This window comes from Cebidichthys violaceus, unplaced genomic scaffold, assembly GCF_023349555.1.
Source record: "Cebidichthys violaceus isolate CVI_PGR_0920_01 unplaced genomic scaffold, fCebVio1.0.p SCAF_8, whole genome shotgun sequence".
NCBI classification, from domain to species: domain Eukaryota; kingdom Metazoa; phylum Chordata; class Actinopteri; order Perciformes; family Stichaeidae; genus Cebidichthys; species Cebidichthys violaceus.
The window spans coordinates 7073954-7096110 of NW_027176964.1; the positions used below are offsets into that span (position 1 = coordinate 7073954).

The 22157-nt window shown below is 43.2% G+C and overlaps 2 protein-coding genes across 2 annotated transcripts in view; both read right to left on the bottom strand.

The window, feature by feature from the left end:
- The window catches only part of LOC137892526 (tensin-3-like), a 31497-nt gene extending 26059 nt beyond the window's left edge, over positions 1-5438 (bottom strand). Inside the window, exon 1 of the mRNA XM_068737734.1 lies at positions 5090-5438. The gene's annotated coding sequence lies outside the window, so the exon portion shown is untranslated. The remainder of the gene's footprint in view (positions 1-5089) is intronic.
- Positions 5439-6838: 1400 nt separating this feature from the next.
- Positions 6839-20955, bottom strand: LOC137892477 (desmoplakin-A-like). Its single transcript, XM_068737636.1, is given in 25 exon segments — positions 6839-7663; positions 7665-9283; positions 10089-10586; positions 10721-10819; positions 11108-11215; positions 11328-11411; positions 11762-11924; positions 12052-12245; positions 13061-13199; positions 13340-13521; positions 13659-13936; positions 14049-14235; positions 14418-14544; positions 14942-15096; positions 15190-15342; positions 15528-15653; positions 15740-15835; positions 15921-16025; positions 16196-16363; positions 16477-16536; positions 16710-16835; positions 18313-18457; positions 18771-18889; positions 19104-19188; positions 20583-20955. Coding segments are annotated over 25 exon segments (5994 nt in total). The 5' UTR covers positions 20828-20955; the 3' UTR covers positions 6839-6930.
- Between the last annotated feature and the right edge of the window lie 1202 nt (positions 20956-22157).

Consider the following 22157-nt stretch of genomic DNA (forward strand, 5'->3'; position numbering starts at 1 on the left):
CAGGCTGGCCAGTACTTCGGTTCTGTGCGTCTCTCCAGGGCACGGGCTTGGGAAGAGGCATTGTCATGAAGGTGTCAAAGTACTGCACCAACTAGAAATGGGGAAGGTAGCCTATCTAACAAGCACTTGCCGACAAAAACTTTACTTACTTATTTAATTTGGTGTATTAAGATCCGTTTTAAAGTATTTAAAGTTTGACATTTGGGGAAAATATGCTTTCTTGTTGAGAGTTACGTGAAAGGATTGATACCACTCTCACGCCTGTGCGGTAAAAAAATAAGCTAACGTTGTTGCTAGTAGCTGGTTAGCTTGGTTTAGCATAAAGACTGGAAGCAGGGACACAGCTAGCCGGGCTCTGTCCATACGAGGCAACAAAATCTGCCAAGAAACACACAGCATCATGTATCTCACAAGTTTATAAAAAAAAACAAAGTGTGAAAAATTACACAGAGGGTTATGTGCCGGGCTCTTAGCTTCCTACTGACTTGCTTACGCTAAGATATAGTCAGGCCCATAACCACCCCCTAAAACCGCAACACGTTTTTTTTTTTTTTTGGGATGTGCTGTTGGCAGACTTTATGGCCGAGTATGGACAGAGCCAGTCCCTGTTTCCAGTCTTCATACTAAACCAAGCTAACCAGCTACTAGCAGTAACATTGGCTTAATTTTTACAAGCTTAAAAACTGTTAAATATCTGATTACATTACTAATTTCAGGGTAACTGAACTAAGAGAAATCAAGGTTTCAACCAAGTTAAATAAAATGCCTAAAAAAGTAGTTAAATCACATTATAAAATAATTAAATTTTTTCTAAATATCACTTTGAATGATTAATTTCTCATGAAATGTTTACATGCAATGTTGCAGTTGCCAACATCCTCCTCCTACTACTACTAGACCTCTCACTTCTCCCACTCATCATCCGAGCAAACATGTGCGACTTGCCCCAGCACGCACTAAAGATAATTGGTCTTTAATTTGCACCGACTGCTTTTGTTCCCGGTTTGAGGTGCAGCATTAGTTCAGAAAGGCAGAATAAGCAGTGCCAAGGAACTCAAAACCCAGAGCCCACCCATGGCACTGGGAGAGCAAGGCTGGCAGAGGAACCGGGTAGGCAGAGAGATTTGAGTAAACGGGTTGCCAGGTCTACCGTGAACAAGCAGCGACAGGTTTACCGAGGTCAGGATGTTGAGGGATTAGGGTGTGTCTGGCTCCCCGAGCTCCAACCCCTGCAGGTAAGAGCTTGACTAGGCTGCGTGGGTGCTGTCAGCCACATTCACACATGCATAACCATCACTTGGGATGGGCTCAAAATGCAACGCTGAAAATAAATGAATCAAACATTCCATTTATGCGTGAAAGAAATGCAGGGAAGACGGAATGGGGAGGCATATCAAAGTGCTGGGATGAAGCCCGTTTCTATTTCAGGAGCCACACCCTTCACCTGGCCTGCACCGTATGGAATCCTCCATTTTGTGGGAGCAGGTGAACCACGGGATGAAAGAAGACAGCATCATAAACTGCAGAGAGAACTGTCTCAAAATCCAGACATCACTTAGTCAGACCCTGTGGGTAAATTCACGGCCTCATCGTGTGAACAGTGATCTCATAGTTGTTTTCATTTTTGAGTCCACTGTGGTGACAACAGTTGGCAAAAACTTTGCTCGTCTCAACACAAATAATAAAGACTCTCTCGAGCCTGGGGTTTGAGCCACAGCAACCGAATCCATTTACTCAAAAGTATGTTTGTATGCGATTAGGCTGGTTGCTACATGTCTACATTAGCGATTTCAGTGCGGCCATCAGTGTGTAGATTGCTTTTACATATTTGTACAAACCAGTGGAAGAGGAAATACAGCGTAGAGAGACTTGGTTAAGTTCATGCTCTGGTCATTTTTGAGATTTGGGTCCACTTTGCTTTCATAACATGTCTTCTCTCAGACTAGAAGAAAGAAAACATCCAAAAATACACATTTAGGTGTTAAAGTTAGCGTTAGACGATGCCTCATTTGCAGTGTTGTCGTGAAGGGTATACGCAGGTATACCCAACTCTTTTTCAGGCGGTGTACATTATACCTACCTATCAGCCATAAAGCCACTGGAATATATGTCTGACTCATATATGTCAACATTTGCTTTATCCAATTTATGCACATCTTTAAGATTAAGACATAATGTATCAGTTGCATAGCTAAACATAACACTTTCAGAAAACTTGCAATATCAAAATGAAGTGTCCAAATGTAAGTAATCAACTGGGGAAGTTTCACGCTGAGCAACTTTTATTTTTGCAATCAATCTATATATGTCTTTTTTGATTCTATGTAAAATATAAAAATGCAAATTCTCATCACAAGAAGCAGAAGTGCATTCAACCGTAATATTATAGAAGCTGCAGCAACCCAACTTTAGTCTAGTTTAACCAAACTTAAATCTACCTAATCGACATTTAAATGGTTAGGCTGCAAATTGGAAACATATGGCAAGTGTTTTTTAGTCAATTATAGAAAACTAAAAGGTCCACAAACATTACGCCTGCGCACATATGAAAGCAATCATGGTATCCCTTCCCCCCATTCACACTCCAAAATCAGACCGAGTTGCTTCAGTCGGCTCCAGCTTCTAGTTTATGATTGACATGCTGTGGCAATGGCCTCCATTTTGTGACAATTTAGTCCATTAAACTGAAATGAGGTGTCTGAAATTAAAAAAAATTAAAAAATAGTTGCACTGGTATCCTCAATAATAGGAGAATAAAAAGAAGACCAAAACCCAGACTCAACACAAACTTTCTCTGGTTCAGACTGCAGTGCTGCAGTCAAATCCAAGTCCCGGTGATGAAGCTCATCAAACCCAGCATGTAGGAGCTGGCTCTGTTGTGCACCTATGGAAAGAAAACAGCTGCACTTACAGTCTCTTTGGGAGACTCTGGACAGATTAATGATCTCCGAAGCCGTTTGTCTGCAAACCTGAGTAACACCTAAAGTGTAATAAATGCTTCAGGAAGTCTGGGGGCCTGCAGGGGGGGACTTCTTGATGGAATTTCTTTTTTACATTTTACTAAATTTATTACATTGACTTTCTTTCTTTGTTTCTTTGATTGCCCAGCACATGGAAATAACTATTCACGCCCGTTTACCACTCCATCAGATGACGTTGTACAACCAGAACAGATTAGTTACTTGCCATTATCCTCCGGCTGTAACCCCCAGTTGGTATTTAGCATTCACATCTAATAGCCCCTTAACCTTGATACCATCAGCTTCACTGTTCCAAACTGCCTTGTATTCATACTTGGCACGAGTGGGCGCCTCATACTGCGGGATAACATGTCCCCAGTGTCACTACAGGCTGGTTGAAGGGCCCCGGAGAGGGACAAGGCCACAGTTTGTTAGGGACTCTAAATGTTTACGCTGTGACTTTGACACTCATTCACTGCTGAAGAACTGAAATAAACAAAACCATGAGAACTATTGAAAATGGAGATGGGGAGCTGGGTATTTTTTGAACGTTTATTTAGCAACCCTGGAACTCTAACGTGTATTTGTCCCGCATTTTCATGAGATATTTTGTAGGGAATAAAAATGACAGCCCTGGGCAAAAACTGCGCACCCTTAAGGCTCCTAAAGTACTCCCTAATTATCGTGTTCTATCCCAAGGTCATAGTGGAATACGTTCCAAAATGGATTACGTTCCTGGTCTCGCTCTCTCATTCCCTCCATCTCTCTTTTTCTTTCCCCTTTATTGCTTCCATTCTCCTTCCTTCTGCAGGTCTCCTTCCCTCCGTTTAATGGCTTACACATGTCAGCTGAGTGGCCGCGGCACCGCTGCGACACAGTGAAATGCCCCAGTGCTCCGTCCCCTGCTGTTCCTCCCAGGGTTAGAGCATAGTGTTCTGCTTACAGTACACAACCCCAACCCTCACGCCAACCCCACCTGTCCAAACCACACCATCAGGATGCCCATTCATCTGTCGCCCTAGCCCGGGCCTTTGCGAGCACCGCCTGACACTTTGGGTTTCTGTCACATTTCTTTCACCTTGAGGGGCCAGATATTGTTCATAGGAGCAACCTCAAAATAGAACCACCAACAAAAGCGGTAATTGCCGGTTGAAAAATGTTTCTCCTCTCTTGCCGGGCCTGTAATTAAAGCTAATCTTGAAAGAGTTTAGCCTGCAAAATATTCAGAACAACCTGCATGGTTTATGTTGGGTGAAAGAGAGGTGTGCAAGAGGGTGTAAATGCAGGTGCGTGTGTGTGATTTCCAAGAAAGGGAGGGATGCAATATTCAGGTGAAGAGGGCTGTAGCTGTTGTGATGCAAGGACGCTTGTACATGTCATCAACAATGGCTGCCTGAGAAGCATAGCCCTAGGGCCGCAAATACAACGCAGCAGCTGTAGCTCAAAGGAAGAAGAAGAAAAAAAAGCCATACTCTGATTGTCTCCATCATTTATCCACCGACTGAGGAGTCCAGACAGTCTCCAAAGGGCTTCTCGGTGGAGCTCTATTGGACTACTGGGAGCAAGAATGACCCCATGTGTTTCACATTACAAAAGGTCTCCAGTACACCCGAGCCCACAACAGCAAGGAACCCCAAATAATTATAGCCATTGCAAAACACAGTTCATTGAGGAAGACGTTTAAAGGCTAAAACAGACCTAAAGAGTTCAAGCCAAGCTTTTTAAGGAGTTTAATTCAAAGGCTCTAAATAATACTCATTTACATTGAACCACCCCCCTCCAAAAAAAAAATAAAAAATCACAAGATCAGTGCTGGGTCCGTTTGAATGAGTCCCTTCTCTGTCTTCAGGGTGCTGGAGGAAGGAGCTGGGGCACCAACACACACCGCTGGTTTTAGTAGGAGCCAAAGTAAATACAGAGAGCAGTGCCCTGTTTTGCACTTTAAATAACTGAGCAGACTCAATGAAATGGGTCTGCGCAAAGGGCTAAAGAGAAGGGGGAGAAAAGAGTACTACAGTGTGTGCAAGTCTAATCCTACTCTTTTTTTTTGAAGCACTGACCAGCCCGACTTTAAGAAACCCTCCGTGCAAAACAATTGACCGTGGAAAAGCTCAGACACCGTGCCTTACCTTTTCAAATTGAAGGCGAGTACTTTGATTCTTCTTCTTCTTTCTCTTTTTTTTTGGGGGGGGGGGGGTTCTGCTCTGTGTCCTCTTTGTCAGTCAGAGCTGCAGACAGAGAACGAGTCGGGTAAAGTCCTGATCAAAGAGCCCTCAGCCCGTCATACAGGCTTAGTGCAGACTGGAAGGCTCATTTTCCTCTGCTGGAATTTGCTCTCCTCGGCCTTCTGCTGTGGCTGCCTTGGATAAAGTTGATGCCCTTGCTCGGTTCCTGAACTGCTTCTGTTTCTGCTCTGCGCCCCCCCCCCCCCTCCCCGAGCACAATTCCTCCAGTCGGTGCTGCCGCTGCAGCCGCCACAAGTCCTGGCATGGGATAGTCCTCCTCCCACTGTGCCGCTAGGCCTGTCTCCCTTGTTCCCTCCCCTTCCACCTACCTCCCCTCTGTAGGGCCTCCTCCTCCTCTGCCTGTCTCCATTTGTTCACACCCTCACTCCTCACACGCAGACGGAGACTTCCTCCCTCGTCCTCCCACTGGACCCCCCAAAAACCCACCACATGTAAGGGGGTACAGGGACGATGACAGAGGTAACGTTAGCTGGAGTGGTTGTAATGAAGTGAGCTTTTTTGATGCGCGTATCGTCTGTTATATCATAAGATAACATATTGTTTGACATTCAATCAGCTAGTGTAAGTATGATTCTAGAAGTTGAACATACAGGTAGTAGCTCAAACCGGCGCAGAAATGTGCTGTGAATATGTCCAATTGATTTATTCAGTGTGTTTCATTGGCACAGTGATCAATAGAAGTGGTACGTTCCGTATTTATGTTAGAAATAAAGGATTTGGGTTGACCTGTTTGGGCTAAATGCACCATCCAAGAATGACTTAGTAAATAAATACATAATTGTTTAATCCATTATGTTGTATATGCAGTTTGATCACCTTTAGGCCAAGGGAGAAACTTGCCAGATCATTTCTATTTAATGACTAATTAATTGGTTATTAATACCAATATGTGTTAATAGTGAGACCATGATTATTAAATTAAAAAATAACAGCATGCATTGCTGTTGAAATTACCTTCCACACCGTAAATATTTACAACACTACAGTCCTGCTTGTATTATACCATAAAATATACAATTTTGTTTCCCACCTCTCTGGTGTGCTTAGAGGGATACAGGCTTGCAATTGTAGTTTTAGCATGACAATTAGCGCCATCCACAGGTAACAATGGATACTGCTCTCTCCTCATGCAGTGAACATGTTCAGCTTTTAATGCACAGACGTCCAGCTAGTAAATGAATGAATCAAAATTGTGGTGACAACTTTATTTTCAATCACGTGAGAATAACATTTTAGTGGCAAGGAATTTTCATTGTTGATCATTACATTGTCAAGTCAGTATTTTAACAAAACATTTTTTTTTAAAAACATGAATAAAAACGACCTAAGTCAAGGTGCAAAAAAATTAGGAATAAACAATAGGAAACTTAATTTTGACAGCATGCTGAAGCTGAGGTGAACAAGCATATTTTCTAAAAACAAATTGTTAAATTCCCAAAAAATCACTATATTAAAATGAGCTATGACAAATATATTCATTCAGCATATATGCTTTAGAAGTATTAATCATACTCTGTATTAAGTTGAATATTGAAACACTAAAACACCAAAAACTGCACTCAAGCAAACAGAAAAGCAAACAAAAGAAAAAAAACAAAAGAAACTGCTGGTAATAACTAGTCTAGTTTTTTTATGGTGTGTATTAAAAGTGATCATTGGAGCTATAGCTGGTACTGTTGGAGGAGAAGTTATAGCTGACAGTTGAGGAATAATCCACACTGCCTCTACGAGACATTGTAAGGGCTGATGATTCCCTTGGAGGAGATTGAAGTGGCCTGCAGCATCTTCATACCATTGCTTTCTTCCACCATGCAGCTGTCCATGGCCTCCTTGTAGGTGATCTTCAGTTTGGTCTTGGGACAGGTCAAGTTCTTCAGGTGGTTCTGTGTATTCTGAAGTTTCTGGGCCCCTTGACCATTCAGCCAACCTCTGCGGATAGCTTCTTCGATAGTGACATGACGTCCAGTGCCAGGCTCTATCAGGCCTCCAGTCAGGTACTGAAACTCCAAAAATCTCTGGCCAGCTTCATAGGGCAACCATGTCTCCTTCACTGCCTCTGCTACCGACATCTTTCTCTTAGTCTTCACATCCTCAACACCAACAAAGGCTTTCTGGGCAGGTTTCAGCTTAGCGCCCATGCTGTCATCGATGATACTTCGATGGAAAGCATCCTGCAGCGACAGTCTCTCACCGGTGGCAGGGTTGATGATACCACCTGTGCATGTCTGGGCCTCCAGTAGCCTCTGTGCTGTAATAGTGTCAACGATGCCTCTTCGGAGCCCTTCAGACAAAGTGATTTTCTCCAAGGTCTCTGTGTCAAATATAGCCGCCGCAGGGCTGTGGTCATCGAACATCTCAGGGGGGGAAACAGTAATCGAAATACTGTTGAAGCGTTTATGAACGATAGGAGAAGAAGGCGCGAGCTGGGTGGGACTGCTGCAGGTGACCATGTCATCAACATGTCATCTTTGTGCTGCTGGTTCTGCTGGTAATTTGGTCAGCTAACTGGGTCAATGTTAGTTTTCCGGCACGATACTGATCCAAAGCCTTGTGGTCAATGACACCGCGTTTAATGCAGTCCTGGATGTCATACTGGGTTCCTGTTTTCCTGTCCACTATCACCAAACGTGCAGAGCCATCAGACCCCGTGATAGTTATTTCCTCCCACTCGCCCTCCTGCTCCGATAACTCCAGGAAAGTGTCGTAGTCAATTACCTCCCGGTGATAGGCCTCTCGCACTGACATCTCCAGCCCAGTGTCTGGGTCAACGATCACAACTCGCCTCTTGCGAAGGACATTGCTGCGGGTCTCCTGTGACTTCTGGAGCTTCTTCTTGTCTTTTAGCGGAAGGAGTATTAGGCCTGTCTTGCGATCTGTCATGCACCTGTCCTTAAGTTGAAGATATGTCAGGTTCTCTTTAGTATTAGGGTCAAAGAACCCTTTTGTGTCATCTCCTTCATAAGTTAGGATCTCATTCATCTCCTCATCAAAATATCCCCTTTTATAGGCAACAGCAACATCAATACGGTGGCTCTCTTTGGGGTCAATAATCCCACCACTGGCAATTTGGGCCTCCAGAAGGCGGATTCCATGACCTTTCTCAATAAGATCTTTCTCAATAGCCTGGAAGAGGGAGATTGTCTTTCCTGTGGATGGGTCTTTGTATCCAGTTACTGCCCTCTCTGCCGACAACAGCTTATTCTTAAACTCTTTTCCTATCAGGCCTCTCTTTGTGGCCTCCTCTACTGTCAAGAACACATTGTTGACTGGATCGACAATGAAGCCAGAAGCAGCTTGGGCCTCAAGAAGCTCCAGGGTGGTTCCTCTCATGAGCAGGCCTTCCTTCATTGCCTGATAGAAGGGCATTATTTGGTCTTTGGCTTCATCATAGATCCCCGCAATGCAGGTAGAGCCATAGAGATAGGACTTTAGTTTGTCTTCAATTTCTCTGCTGGTGAGCTTTCCCTCGTTGAGCTTCACCAAATCAGTTTTATCCAGCAGTTCAGATTTGATGAGCTCTGCCACAGAGACGTCGCCACGGAGACCCTTCACTGTCAAGGGCTTTTCTGGATTGATTGTTGGGACCTTTTCATCTGTCTGGGTCTGCCGGGTGAGAGTGTTGGGTCTCTCCTGCAGCCTCTGTATCTCTCTCTCCAGGGCATCTCTCTTGAGAGCCAGGTCTGAAGCCTCCTTTTCAGAGATCGACAAGCGACTCTTGTACCTCTCCTCAACACTCTTAAGCTCCCTCATGAGCCTCTCGATCTCGTTCTTCAGGGAGAGCCTGTCTCGATCAGCCTCGTCTCTTTCCGATTCAAACCTCTTGATGTCGCTGTCTCTCAGCTCATACTGGGTCTTAAAATAGTTGAAATCCTTGAGGACGGCATTCTTTTCATCCTGCAGCCGCTGTTTGTTGCGGAGCTCGGTCTCTAGAGTGAGCTTGATGCGAGTGAGCTCCTCCTCTATGCGCAGCTGACGAGTCTTGTCCTGCTCCAGCAGTTTCAGCTTGGAAAGCAAACGGTCCCTCTCCAGCAGCACCTCGCTGTATTGGCTTTGGGAATCATGCATCCTCATGGATGTCTGGGGAGAGACAAGAAAACACATTATTATACCTGCAAAGAAATGTAACCGGGCCACTTTGAAAACATGCTCAGTCTTAATACATCTATAGCCATTGCATGCAAAAGCAGAAAAAAATGGGTTGAGTTATGTGGAGATGATCATTCTGTGCACGTGAACTCCTCCTGGGTTGCCTTCTTTTGCTTCTCCAACTCAGCTTCCGTTCCATCCAGAGAGCACTGAAATTCCCGGATACGGCTCTGCAGCCTGACAGAACTCTGCTCAACCTTGGTTTTCTCGCTGGTCTGCTTCTCCAGCTCCACACGGGTGAAGCGGATCTCCTGCTCGGACACTTTAAGCTTGTTAATGGACTCCAGATATGAGGCGTTCTTTGCCTTCAGATCTGCCTCAGCCTGGGGATTGATCTCCAGTTCCAGAGATCTCCTCTTCTTCCCCTCCCAGGTTAAATGTTAGCATGCTGATCTGCCTGGACATTTCCTGAGTGTTTTTGATGGATGAGTGTTCTCAGCTGAACCTCCAACTCACTGCGTATCCTTGTTTCTTGTACCACCGAGGCCCTCTGCTGGCTGGCCTCCTGCTCTGCTCTGCTTTTCTGCTCTTCTGTGTGAGCAATGGACTGCCTCAGTCTCCTCAGCTCCTCCTCGAGGTCTCTCTTCTCAGAGGTGAGTCTGTCAACTTGCAGTCTCAGCTCTGCCGTGTCTTCTTTCTGTTGTGAGGCTTTCAGGATCGTGGTCTTGGTGACGTGGATCTCCGTCTCGTATGTCTGCTTAAGTTGATTAACCTCCTGGGTGCACTGTGTTCTTACCTTTGAGATATCTGATTCAGCATTTCGTCGACGTGCCGCTTCCTCATCTAGCAGTATCTTCATCCTCTCCAGTTCACGTTCCTTGTCCTTCACAGACTTCTCCAGGTCAATCTTGGTCCAGTTGAGTTCTTCCAGTTCTTTCTGTCTGCGGCGAACAACTGCCTCATACTCTTCTTGCTGGCTGGTGTAGCGCTCCTCTGCCAACCTTCTTTTCCTCTTTTCTTCATCCAGTTGGTTCTTAATTTTGGTCAGCTGGTCGTTGAGCTCTTGAAGCTGGCTGTGTGTGCTAGCCAGGCTGTCCTTGGTAGTGTTAACTTGTATTGCCGTGGTTCTCTTGACTTCTTCAACAGAAATGAGCTCATTTTGTGATTGACTGAGCTCCAGCTTGTAGCGGGCCAAAGCATCCTCCAGAGACTTGTTTTTCTGGTTGCGATCCTGGACGTCGTCCTTCAGACGCCTCAGTTCCTCCTCCAACATCTCGATCTTGGTGTTTCTGATCTGAAGAGAGCATTGACAAAAAACAGAAAGAGCCTCAGTCACCTACTTTCATATTATAGAACAAACCTATATGCTATTTTTTATCATACTATTCATTTTACCAACACAATATCCTTGACAAATGCGATCCCTACCTTCAGCTCTTCCATGTTCTTCAGCAGCTCCCCTAGGAACCTGTAGTAGTCACTAGAGCGGGAGAGTAGCTCTATGTAGTGAGACTGGAGGTCAGCCGCCTGAAGGGAGTTAAAATGTGGATGAATACAGATGTTAAATATTCTCGTGTTAATTACATGCCAGTGAGAACGTTAACAGACAGATGCATTTAAGGAATTGATCGTTAAATTGGTTGTATCACATAATACAAAGGACGTAACCATTGTTTAATTTATATTTAAGATAAGATAGTCATTTATTAGTCCCACAGCATGGATAAACAAGTAAATAGTAGTAATAACTAAGGTGTACCAATAATTAACAGCAAATTGGTTTAATGTGGCTTAATGGAGAGGCACTCCTCATACCTCTTGTCTAACCGCAGAAGCGGGCGACTGCAGCATCGTTCTCTTGATAGGAATATTAAGCAGAGTTTCCAGGCCTGCATTGTAGGAAGCCAGCTGCAGCTCGTAGTCCTGAAAACCCACAACACAACATGGACTTCATTATTTTGCACCACGCATGTTTGGGCTCATCCGCTTGTTGACGCGTGTGAAATGGTTTTATGCACATGAACTGATGACTTACCTTAATGGAGACAGCGCAGGTGTCTGCGTTTTTCTGCACAACTTCTACTTTCTCTTGCTTTCCTTTAATTTCAGTGTGAAGCGCCTGTGCAGTCAGCAAAAAGGGGGCATTAAATTCACCGATTAAATCGGACATGACACTGTTCAGTCTTTGCTTCTTCTGAGACATCCATCATTTTGTTATACAAGAATTTTAATGATATTATTATAAGTGATTACTCAACAAATGCATTTGCTTGGTCTTAAGGGTTGAGGAACAAAGAACATGTTTGCACACTTTTCACTTATGCTGCTGTATAATGTATGAAATCCACACACCTACACCAATGCTCACAGTGTCTCAATTTGAGTGTAAATGGCGGATATTTCCAATTCAAAATCAAATCAAATCCGTTATTGATTACAATCTGTTGACGTAAACAAGGAGAGACGTGCCTTCTGCTGGTTGAGGTGGTCCATTAGAGTCTGAATGTCGCTGAGTTTAACCGTCTGGAGTGTGTCCTGGCGCTTCCTGGCATTGTCTATCCACTGTTGTAGGAGAGTGCTGCTCTGCTTATAATGACTCAGCTGTTTCTCCTGCTTCTCCAAGTCCCACACTCTGTGGAGGAAAGAGTGGGAGGAAGAGGAAGGGACGAACAGATATTTTTAATGTCAATGTTGAACGGAGGATGTGGAGAACTATTCACGGGTATTGAAGGAATGTGCACATGAACAGATGATTCCACCTGCTGTCAATCTGGGTTTGGATGCGGCGCCAGCGGTCAGACATCTGACCCACCAGGTCTGAGTACTTGGACAAGTCCCCGTCACACTTGTGGAAGGTCTCTGAGATTTGACCATTCCAGTGCACCGCTTTAGCCAGGTCAGACTCCATAGCGGTCAGCAGGTCTCTTTTTTGCTCCAGATCACTCTTCATTTGCTTTAATAGACAATCACAAAATAGATTCAAATTCTTCATTTTATGACCACGCATCCTATTTAAGCCTTATTTACATCTAGAGGTGGCCGCTATGACAATAAGTACATGATATGATTGTTTGTTTTTTTGTCAGAAAATGGCTATGGTTATGTCAGTAGTGGAAGAAGTATTCAGTTCCTTTACTGAAGTAAAAAATAGCAATACTCCAATATTAAAATACTCCATTAGAAGTTTATGTCCTGCATTGGAAATGTTACTTAAAGGCGCAGTGTGCAGGATTAAGTAAAAGGGTTATCAGCAAAATGTCCCAAAAGTATCAAAAGTAAAAGTCTTCATAATGCAGAAAGATGGCCTTTGTAAGTGTTATGCTTTACTATATTAGATTATTATTATTCATTTTAAGTAGCATTAAATGGAAATACTCAAGTAGTCACAGTCACACCACTGGGTTTTGTCATGTGACCCAAGTGTGGAACCTAAGTTTGTGATAACAAGTTGTTGCACACGGGAGTGTGGATTAGAACCCATTCCAGTCGCTGTGGACTGAAGAGACATAAAGACTGTGAGATGCGGTTGAAAGCTCAGGAAAAAAAAGTTGATAAGTAAACCTTTGAGTTACTATTATTTTTTTCACAAACGCTGTTTCCAAGGGCAAGAATGATCTTCTGTGTAGGAGATGGTTTACTACTAAGTGTGGTCTTTGTAGGACAAAGAGGATTCAGTAAGCGCTACTAATTAATGTAATTTGTCCTGAAGTCCTGAAACTGGAACGCAAGAGACTGCAGTTCAAACTAGATATAGAAAATGTGTCAAACCTTTAGGGTGCTCCGATAGTTTTCCACCTCCCGAAGGTCCAGAGAGGTGGTCTCCTTCTCTGTCAGCCGGGCTTCGTGGACTTTAATGATATCTTCAGCCTGGAGAAGGCTCTGGAGCAAGCCCTTAAGAGCTGACAGCCTGTTAACGACACAAAGCCATCACATTAAATACACTCCTTGTAAATTGCTGTTATTTACATTTCATTTTGTTTGTGCAGTATTTTCTAAATAATTGTGGAATGGGTAAAAAGGTGATGCGATCAGACTACAATAATGCACCTTTGATGGTAGGCCGGGTAGAGACCCTGCAGGCCTCCCAGTTTCTGGTTGATGATTTCCAGTTCAGAGCGGAGGAACTTGGCTTGCTCGGAGTCGGCAGGTATCCCTTCTAGCTGCTTTATAATCTGTTCTCTTAGTCGCAGGTACTCATCATGAATGGAGTCCAAGTCTTGGTGCACAGTCTGGATACCAATGTTTAAAAAACAAGTTACATTTGGCATTATCACTTGTTTCCTATCTATATTTTGCACATTTTCAAAGGTAGCCAAGAAGAACCTAACTTTTATTTGGATAGAACAATAAAAGAAAAGTTACACACCTGCAGCTTCTGGATGTGCACTGAGCACTCGTGCACACTGTTGTCCCCCAGGGGAACGTGGAGATGACTGGTGAGACCGGACTCCGCCAGCTCCAGCCTGCGTCGAAGTTCTTGCAGACTACTGAGCAGGGTAAGGCTGAGGGTGGAGCTGGCTGGGGGAGGCTGAGAAGTGACCTTGATGACAGTGGTTTTGGGGATCTTGGGGATCTTGGGAGACGCAGGCTTGGCGGTGTTTGGTTTTGGGGGTTCAGGCTTCACCACTTCATCCCCTTTATTGTCTGGTGGAACATTAGAATAACATTAATGTATAGTGAGGGGGAAAAAAGCAGTAGTTTTGCAAATGTAGTGGACTGGCAATTTAAGGATTAGTTAAAAACATTAAACACTCACTGTAAGCAGGCAGCTGGACAATCAGGGTATCGTAGTGGTTCTGGGCTTTATCAAAGTGGCCCTGGATAGTTTTCTTCTCCTCTTCCCCAAACATATCAGAACCTTGGCTGGTACGCAGGAACTCTTGGTAGTGAGTCTCCAGTCTTTTGATGATACTGCGGTACTCCTCAGGACGCATCTTAGACAGCTGAGAGACAATGGAGAGGAGTCAGGTTAAGTAAGAGTCACAGGAGGTAAGCAAATACAGAGTTTCGAGTTAAGCCAGAAACAAAATCGAATTCGACTTTTCTTGGTTTTAAAAATAGTGAGTTATTGTAGCAGCAAAACTCAGAATTGGCTACGTTTGTTGCAGTCTTTGCGATATCTTACCATGCTGACAGTGAGGGAGCTGATATAATTCATGTCTTTGAGGCAGTATTGCCAGGAGATGAGGCTCTTGATGTTGATGTAGAGCTGATTCCAGATGCTCATGATGGCTTCATAATACTGCTCATTCCTAGGGGAAGCACAAGCCATGAATATGCAGACACTACATGATAAACATTATGAAATATTTATCAAAATGTTTCCCACGTTTTCATTTTAACGGAAAAACTACTTGCTCCTTTTTGGTATCAGCTTATTTTCTGATCGCTTAAGGCCTTTGAAACAGTTACACAGTAAAGGACTTGAGGCTTGTAAAAACCTTTTAGAATCTATTGGACAATGTCAACAAAATAAATATGACTTTCCCAAAAGGAATGCTGTTTTTTCTATCTAGCTCCGGGAAATGTGATGTATCCAATATATTCATTACATGATAAATCCCCTTGAGCTGACACATTTTGAACCGCCCCGACCAAAAGGATTTGCCGCAGATCTACACCGGTCTACATTGACTGAACGGTTCTTACTTGTTGGCGAGGCCGATGCTGAGCGGGTTCGGTGGGGGGATCTTCAGGCACACAGAGGGAATCAACATGTCCATGCCTCCGGGTCCGGTCACCAGCCACTTGCTGCGCTGCGAGTTATCCTTCAGGATGCCTTCATTCCCTTTTAGAATTCCTTTCTGAAGCACAAAGCAGAAGAGACGCTGAGTTACACTTTGAACATTCCACTTCATACTCATGTGTGTGAGTGTGAGAGAGAGCATGCACCCCACCTGGTCTTGTTTAAAGTCACATATGGCCTGGACCATGACGGGGCTGCTGCTCTTCTCCTCGGGGTTGCGAGGCTTCAGCCTGACAATGGTCTTAGACTTGTTGACCAGACTTTGGACCTGCCTCTTATTCTCCATCACACGCTCCTTCTCTCTCTGTGAACATGCAGATATCAGACACTCAGCCACTATGCACTGCAACTATACAACATGAATGCAGACATTCAGAAGCCTTCCACTTAGTCTCTGGAAAAGAAAAAGAAACCAGTTCACCAGACTTTTAAATGATTTAAACCTGTCACTCGACAGAACAAATTGTTTGAGCATGAGCGTGATGATACCTCCAGGTTTCTCAGGAGTTCAGTGAGGTTATCCAGCGGGGTGTTCTTGTCACACGTGAACTTGTTTCGGATGGACTCGTGCTCTCTCTGCAGCTTTGCGTAGGTCTCGTTGGCCTCCTTGAAAAACTGAAAGAGGCAGCAAAAGGCTTTGATCAGCGTTCATGCGTCAAAACATACAGGGCACTACTTTCACCGCAGGGCCGAGCGCTTACTTGGCTGTAGGCCGCATTGTCCTTCAGGTGGATGTCGATACACTTGGTGATCTGGAGCAGCCAGCTCCACTGGGTCTGTAAGGTGTCCATGTAGGCCTGTGGGCACACACACAGTCGTCAATGCAAAGCCAAATGAATAGCTGGCTGTTTAGGTTAGCAAGAACACCCAGAAACACCTTACCTCAATCTTATCAGAGGCGGGGTGGTTGTTGTTCAGGAGTCCATCTGCTTTCACCTTCAGCTTGTTTAGCTCCTTCTCTTTCTCCTCCAGGTCTCTCATCATTCCCTGTCAGGAGAACGGAATGTAAGGGAAGCTTTTGTCTCTTGAGCGCTAACATAATTCTAAATAAGATTCGAACGGTATATGAAATAAAACACATCAGCTATTGAGGGTATGATCACGTCCATAAACTAAGACAGAAACCATCAACCCAGCAGAAAAGAGGAGGTCCTTACTGAGTAGCTCTCCTGCTTCCTGGGGATGTACTGGTCAATGTTCTTGTCTCCCCAGTCGAACATGAGCTCTTCCTCCTCTCTCTCATTCACCCACATGATGGCTCGGGAGATCTCGTTGATGATGCCCTGGAGCGCACGCAGCTGTTGCACACGGCTGTCCGACATTTTCTGAGACAGACACAAGGTAACGTATAATTATGATAGAAAGTAACAGTAGAGCAGCTGATATTGACAAAGTAAAAAAAGTATTTTTTTTTTTTCATAAAAGGGTTCGGTTCTACCTGCAGGCTTTCCCATTCTTGTTCCAGCATGGACAGGTTGTACTTGTCGCCCCTCATGTTCTAAAAAAAAAGTAGAGATTTTGTTTTTTTGCTTGCTTTTTAATAAGATTACAACGCTTTTGTGCACATCATGCATAGATAACCTTAACAAACAAGACGTATAAAGAAACCAGTCCAAAGTAAAAAAAAAAAAAAGCCACTAAGAAGAACTTCAAAACAGGATGACCACTCACCAGTTCATCTCTGGCACGGTCTACTTCCTGACTCCTCTGGACAGAGCTGTGGTTTTTGTTGTGGCTTTGGATTTGCTTTTCTATAGTTTCAGAGTCATCTCCCCATGGAGCCGTCTCAATCATGCGCTACAAGATGCAAAATCGCAGTTTATTACCTTTTAAAATGCAATAAGCCCTAAACACAATTACAATATCAAAATCAACCTCAGTTGAGGCAAAATAACATGCTTAGTGGAACATTATTGTATAGTGTTTCATGAAATAACATATAATGTATGTATACAGATTAAAGATAATAAGGCTGGCATTATTACTTGTTGTTTTATATACAACAAACAATGCATAATCCGTCTCTCAATGGTTTCTAACCTCCCTAACGTGTCTGAGGCGCTGTAACTTATGCCTGTTCATTCCTCCTTTCAAAATAGGTCACAAATACATTGTTTCATTTTTAAGCGCTCAGTACTTCCTTAAATACCTGGGCACTGTTGTTTCAGCAAATGCAACTCAAACAAGAGTAAATCGTGAATTTGTCGGGGACTATTTTCAGCTGCGAAATAACAGACATTTGGTACCGTAGTGAATATTACGACAGCAGGGTATGAGGAAATAACTCAAAATATACTATCCCACTGCATCGATGTGGCTCATCGATGGGGATTTAATAGGTTTACAGTGAAGCTGGGGGCACAGAGGACTAAGCTCGATTTAAAAACAATAAAGAATACACAGAGAGCACTCCTTGTTCTTTAAGGCAACATTATTTTAACTCTCAACAGATACACTATGAATTCCCTGATGTCTTTCCCCTCTTTGTCCTCTAGGTGTCAGCATATAATCATTAAGTCCGTCGTTAAGCAGGAAACAATCTCAACTATTCCCCCCCTTGTTAGCAGCCCTGAGCTTTGATAAGTGCTCTGCCAGCAAACCGACCTCAGCCAGTCACTGCTCTCTACTCACATTTTTTTCTCTCTCTCTCAAGGCTTTTGTTCTCTCACCACTCCCTTTTCCTTCATGACAGACTTGGCTGAAGCTGTTTAGGGACTGTCTTTAGTAAAAGTTTTATGTTGGACTGTATGTTGGACTAAAAGCAACGTCCGGCAGTAAATAGAGCCGCTAGGTACAGATGGCAGCAGTAAAGGTCATCCGTTTCCCTTAAAAAAAAGTCAATACCAAAAGAACTAAGACTGAGACAGAGAAATATGTTTTGAAAAAAAAGCACACTAACCCGCCCAGGCATACAGGCATGCACGGACACGCAGGTGCAACTATTCATACTGCTCAAACAGGTTGGGAAACTATTGGGCACTGAGTTTTACCAAGACGTTTCGTGGGCAATGCCGTCACAGAATGTGCCATCGTTTAATGACCGTCCAAAATAGTAATTACAAGTAAAATGGAAGTTGAAAAGATAACGTATGATCAAAGTTTTTCATTTAATGTGTGTGAAGAGTTTTGCCCATGGCCCATGTCCAAATAAAACCCTTTAACGGGGAGAAGTATCGAAACATTATTGTTATTATATTGATTTCAACCTCATCACCCATATTTATATATTTTCTTTTATCATGTTTTAAATGTCTCTGACGTATGAAGAGCTCACCTTCTGTTGAGTGATCCAGGCCATGGCATCATTATAGATCCTCCCCTCTTCAAGGGAACCCACGCTGCCTCTGTTCCGTCTTATGGTCATACTACCGACTAGTTGCTGTTGCATCGCAGCATGCATGTGCTGGAACTGGTCGACGCTGTAGAGTTGCAGAAAAGAGGGAAAACACTTTGTGAATCTTCCGAGGGCCCACTGACAGCACCACATCAAAGAGCTCAGCTGGGCAAGGAGAGCTGAGAGGAATGTTCAGCGAGCATGAAACTCCTCAGAATGACTTTGTCTTTACATGGTTTGGTTCAACTACAAAAGGAAATCCAAACACTGGCACGTTTGTCCAGTGTACATACACGGTCATGAGTAGACACATGCAAATGCTAACACACAAAGGCGGCCAAACAAACTCACACTGCAATTTGCAAAAGCAAACAAACACACAATGCATCTTGCCTCACCTTCTGAAGATCTCATTGGGAATACGCATCTGCTGCAGCTCTCTGCCACAGAGCGTCATCTGCTCCATGCTTTCTGCAGCCATGTTCAACAGTTTGTCTGCCTCCCCAGCTGGACCCCCCTATAAAAGTCACACAGTACAGACACCGGCCTTTTGCAAAACTATGCTTCACTTTAACTGTGGCTGATGATATCGTCTTGAATCATATCTGATAATGGATGAATGTAAAACATTAGAACAATAAAGTCAACATTATTCTAGAGTGTATCAGTGCTCAGTGAAGACAAACACTTGAGATAAATGATGTTCATTGTAACGTGTGTGCTGCACTTACACCCTGGAGAATCATCTTTGCTCTCTGCAGGTATTCCTGGCACTGGCCTGTCAGGTACAACCCTTTTTGATGGATTGCCTGTGCACTACACATGGGGAAAAAAACAACAACAATACGTTTTCAGAGGTTGTAATGTAGCTTTAATTAATACCAATGTGTAAGGTGTTATCAAAGAATACGGTCTAAGACATATGCTGTTAGTATAGTTAATATAGTTACTAGATTGGTATAAATGCTCATAAATGATCATTGAATTTCATGGAAATTGAAATGAAAACATAAAATACCCTTTCTAGAATTTTAACAGTAGCTGCACGTAAACAAATAAGAAAAAAACCAGAGGCGCCACAACTAAGCAACCTGCAGGACACAATTAACAATCTATAAAATGGAGGTAATAAATCACAGAATTGGGAACCTAGCTAAGCACAGGAAACAAACATTATACAAAAACAGAAGATATTCCTTCCACCAAAAATCAAAGATATAACTACTGTTATTGTTATTACTATTTTTTTTTCAAGATGTTGGGATCATGGGGAGGGATAAACATTAGCTATTATAAAGTTATTTTGATACTTCTCCTTCTTTTCCAAAAGCTACTGCATGAGGGTCACAATTCAATAAATAAAGAGTAAAAAAAAACATGTATGTAAAACATGTGATAACAACTACAATATTATGCGTGAAAATCAATAAAAGAACAAAGTATTTCCCGGTAGAATAATCCTTTAAAAATGATCAACTTGTATTTCAATCCAACAAAAACTCATTCATTGTTTTTAGCCTGTCTATAGGTTGTGGGTTGGAAACAGGTCAACAAGGGGTCATCGATACAAAAACAAACCAACTCTTGACTTTCTCTCTCGTAACTCCCCCATACACACACATCATGTTTTGTTTTTTTTGTTTGTTTTTTAGTTTAACCTCTGTTCACCACGAGTTGAGCATTTAGAAAGACATTTTAAAAATGAAATAATTTAAAACGCTCTGAGACAGACGTCACTGTTGTAACATTAACATGTTATCATTAGACACCGACATCACGGTGACAGTGGGAGGCCTTCCAAAGGGTGTGTGTGCGCACGCATTCCCTTTATTGCACCTCAGAATATTGGGCAACAGATCAGAAGGGATTCAAATAGGATTACTAAAGAAAAGCAAATTAGAAAATGACATTTTTAGCCAAGAGGTCAACCCCTGGGATGCGATTGTTTGTGAAAGAACAGTTTCACCGGAAGTACAACAGAATACGTTGTGTTATTGTAGACAATTAGCTCTCCAGCGTTCATTAACCTGCCTAGGGTATCTAGTGGCCTTGCTGGCATTTTTCTTATTTTCCCAAATAGGTTTCATGGCTTTGTTAGCCTGAAAGAACAACATGATATCTATGCTTTATTTTTTACATTAACATTTAATGGAAAATTCAAACACTCTCGTGCTGTAAAACGAATTTCGAAGCAGCAGGTAATACCTTACCTCAATCCGCCACCTCCACCCGCGCCCCCCATGCTCATAGCCATTTTCGGTGCGCCCCCTCCGTGCATGGAGCTCCTGGAGAAGGAGGTGTAGGAGTGCACGACGTCCCCTCCTTGGTAGTCTCCATGGAATCCGTTTCCATCGGCGAACACGTCGTTTCTAAAACTTGCACTCGCAAAATCCGGTCGCGAGTTGCTTCTCTGGCCCATGGTGGCCAGCCTCGAATTGGAGCCGTACAAACTCATGTCTGCCGAGTAGTTGTTGTTGTTGTTTTTTTTGTTGTTTTTTAACGTTTTGCGAAAGTCTTAAATTCGTTCCGCTCCGCTGTCCAGACAGAGGACACAACGCGCACCTCTCCCCTCCCCGTCTCCTGGCTGTTACGCAGATAATGCTCTGCTGTGATTAGATGGAATCTGGCCACTTTTGGATAGAAACCACACCTTGCTGTGTTTACGAAACTCCCCCAATGACACATGCAGTTGACAGTAATTAATTAAAGAACACATCAGCCAACACATTTAATCTCCAGCAGAGGAGTGGAGACAGTGGTTGCTCAAAGAAAGGAGTCAGTTTGAGAGTTCAGAGTTTGTAGCTTGCTTGACGCTGACAACCAAGTGACACCAAGTTCACCAAGTATATTCTTCTTTATTTTGTCTCCATTTTAATACTGTCCCTTTGACCTTACGTGTCTGTTTCTCCGTTCCTCTGCACAGACCACACCCCACACGTAGATGTGCAGGAGCTTTGAAAAGTGAAAGGCAGCGAGAAAAATGGAAAAAACATAAAATGTACAGCCACAACAATAACCATACAATGCATGAGGTGCCTTTAGGCTCATAATAAAGTCTTACAGCCTTTATAATCAATGGGGGACAAAATAGTTTACAGACACTGTGCACACACACACTAAACAATTTCACGTAAAAATCTACTGTTTTTGTACGGTGAAGCTACCGTAATTTACTTTTACGGTATCTTACCTTATACTGGATTATGGTATGTGATAGTAGGATAACTGGGTTTTACCGTGATTTTACAGTATAAGCCAGAATGTTACCGTTTATTTACAAAGGGTAATACAACCCAATACTTTTGCATTTAATTGTCAACACATAAAAGAATAACAACAGACATTCAATACATAATTGTTGCAGTTTAATACATATTCTCAAGACAAATAATAAAGGGACGTTTGTATTACATCACAAAACTCACAATGTACTACATGTTTAGAAGAAAACAAATAAAATCCTAAAATCTTTAATGGCCGGTTTAACTGAACTCAGCGGTTGGTACCTATCCCTAGAGTGGTATGCTACTGTGGTTCAGTGGTATGTACCTATCCCTAGAGTGGTATGTTGTTCAGCGGTGGTATGCCAGTACTTTCCCAACGGCACACTGTTTGCTGAAGGCAGGTCCCGCCTGAAAGTGGTAGTCCACTGCGGGCCCGCAACCGTTTAAGACAGTATATATGTGTCAGCTGTGGGCTGACACACATATGCATATATGTATGGCATATAGATGGGTACAACAAATTAAAGCCTTATGAAATATCAGTGGTTGCATAGATGGCTT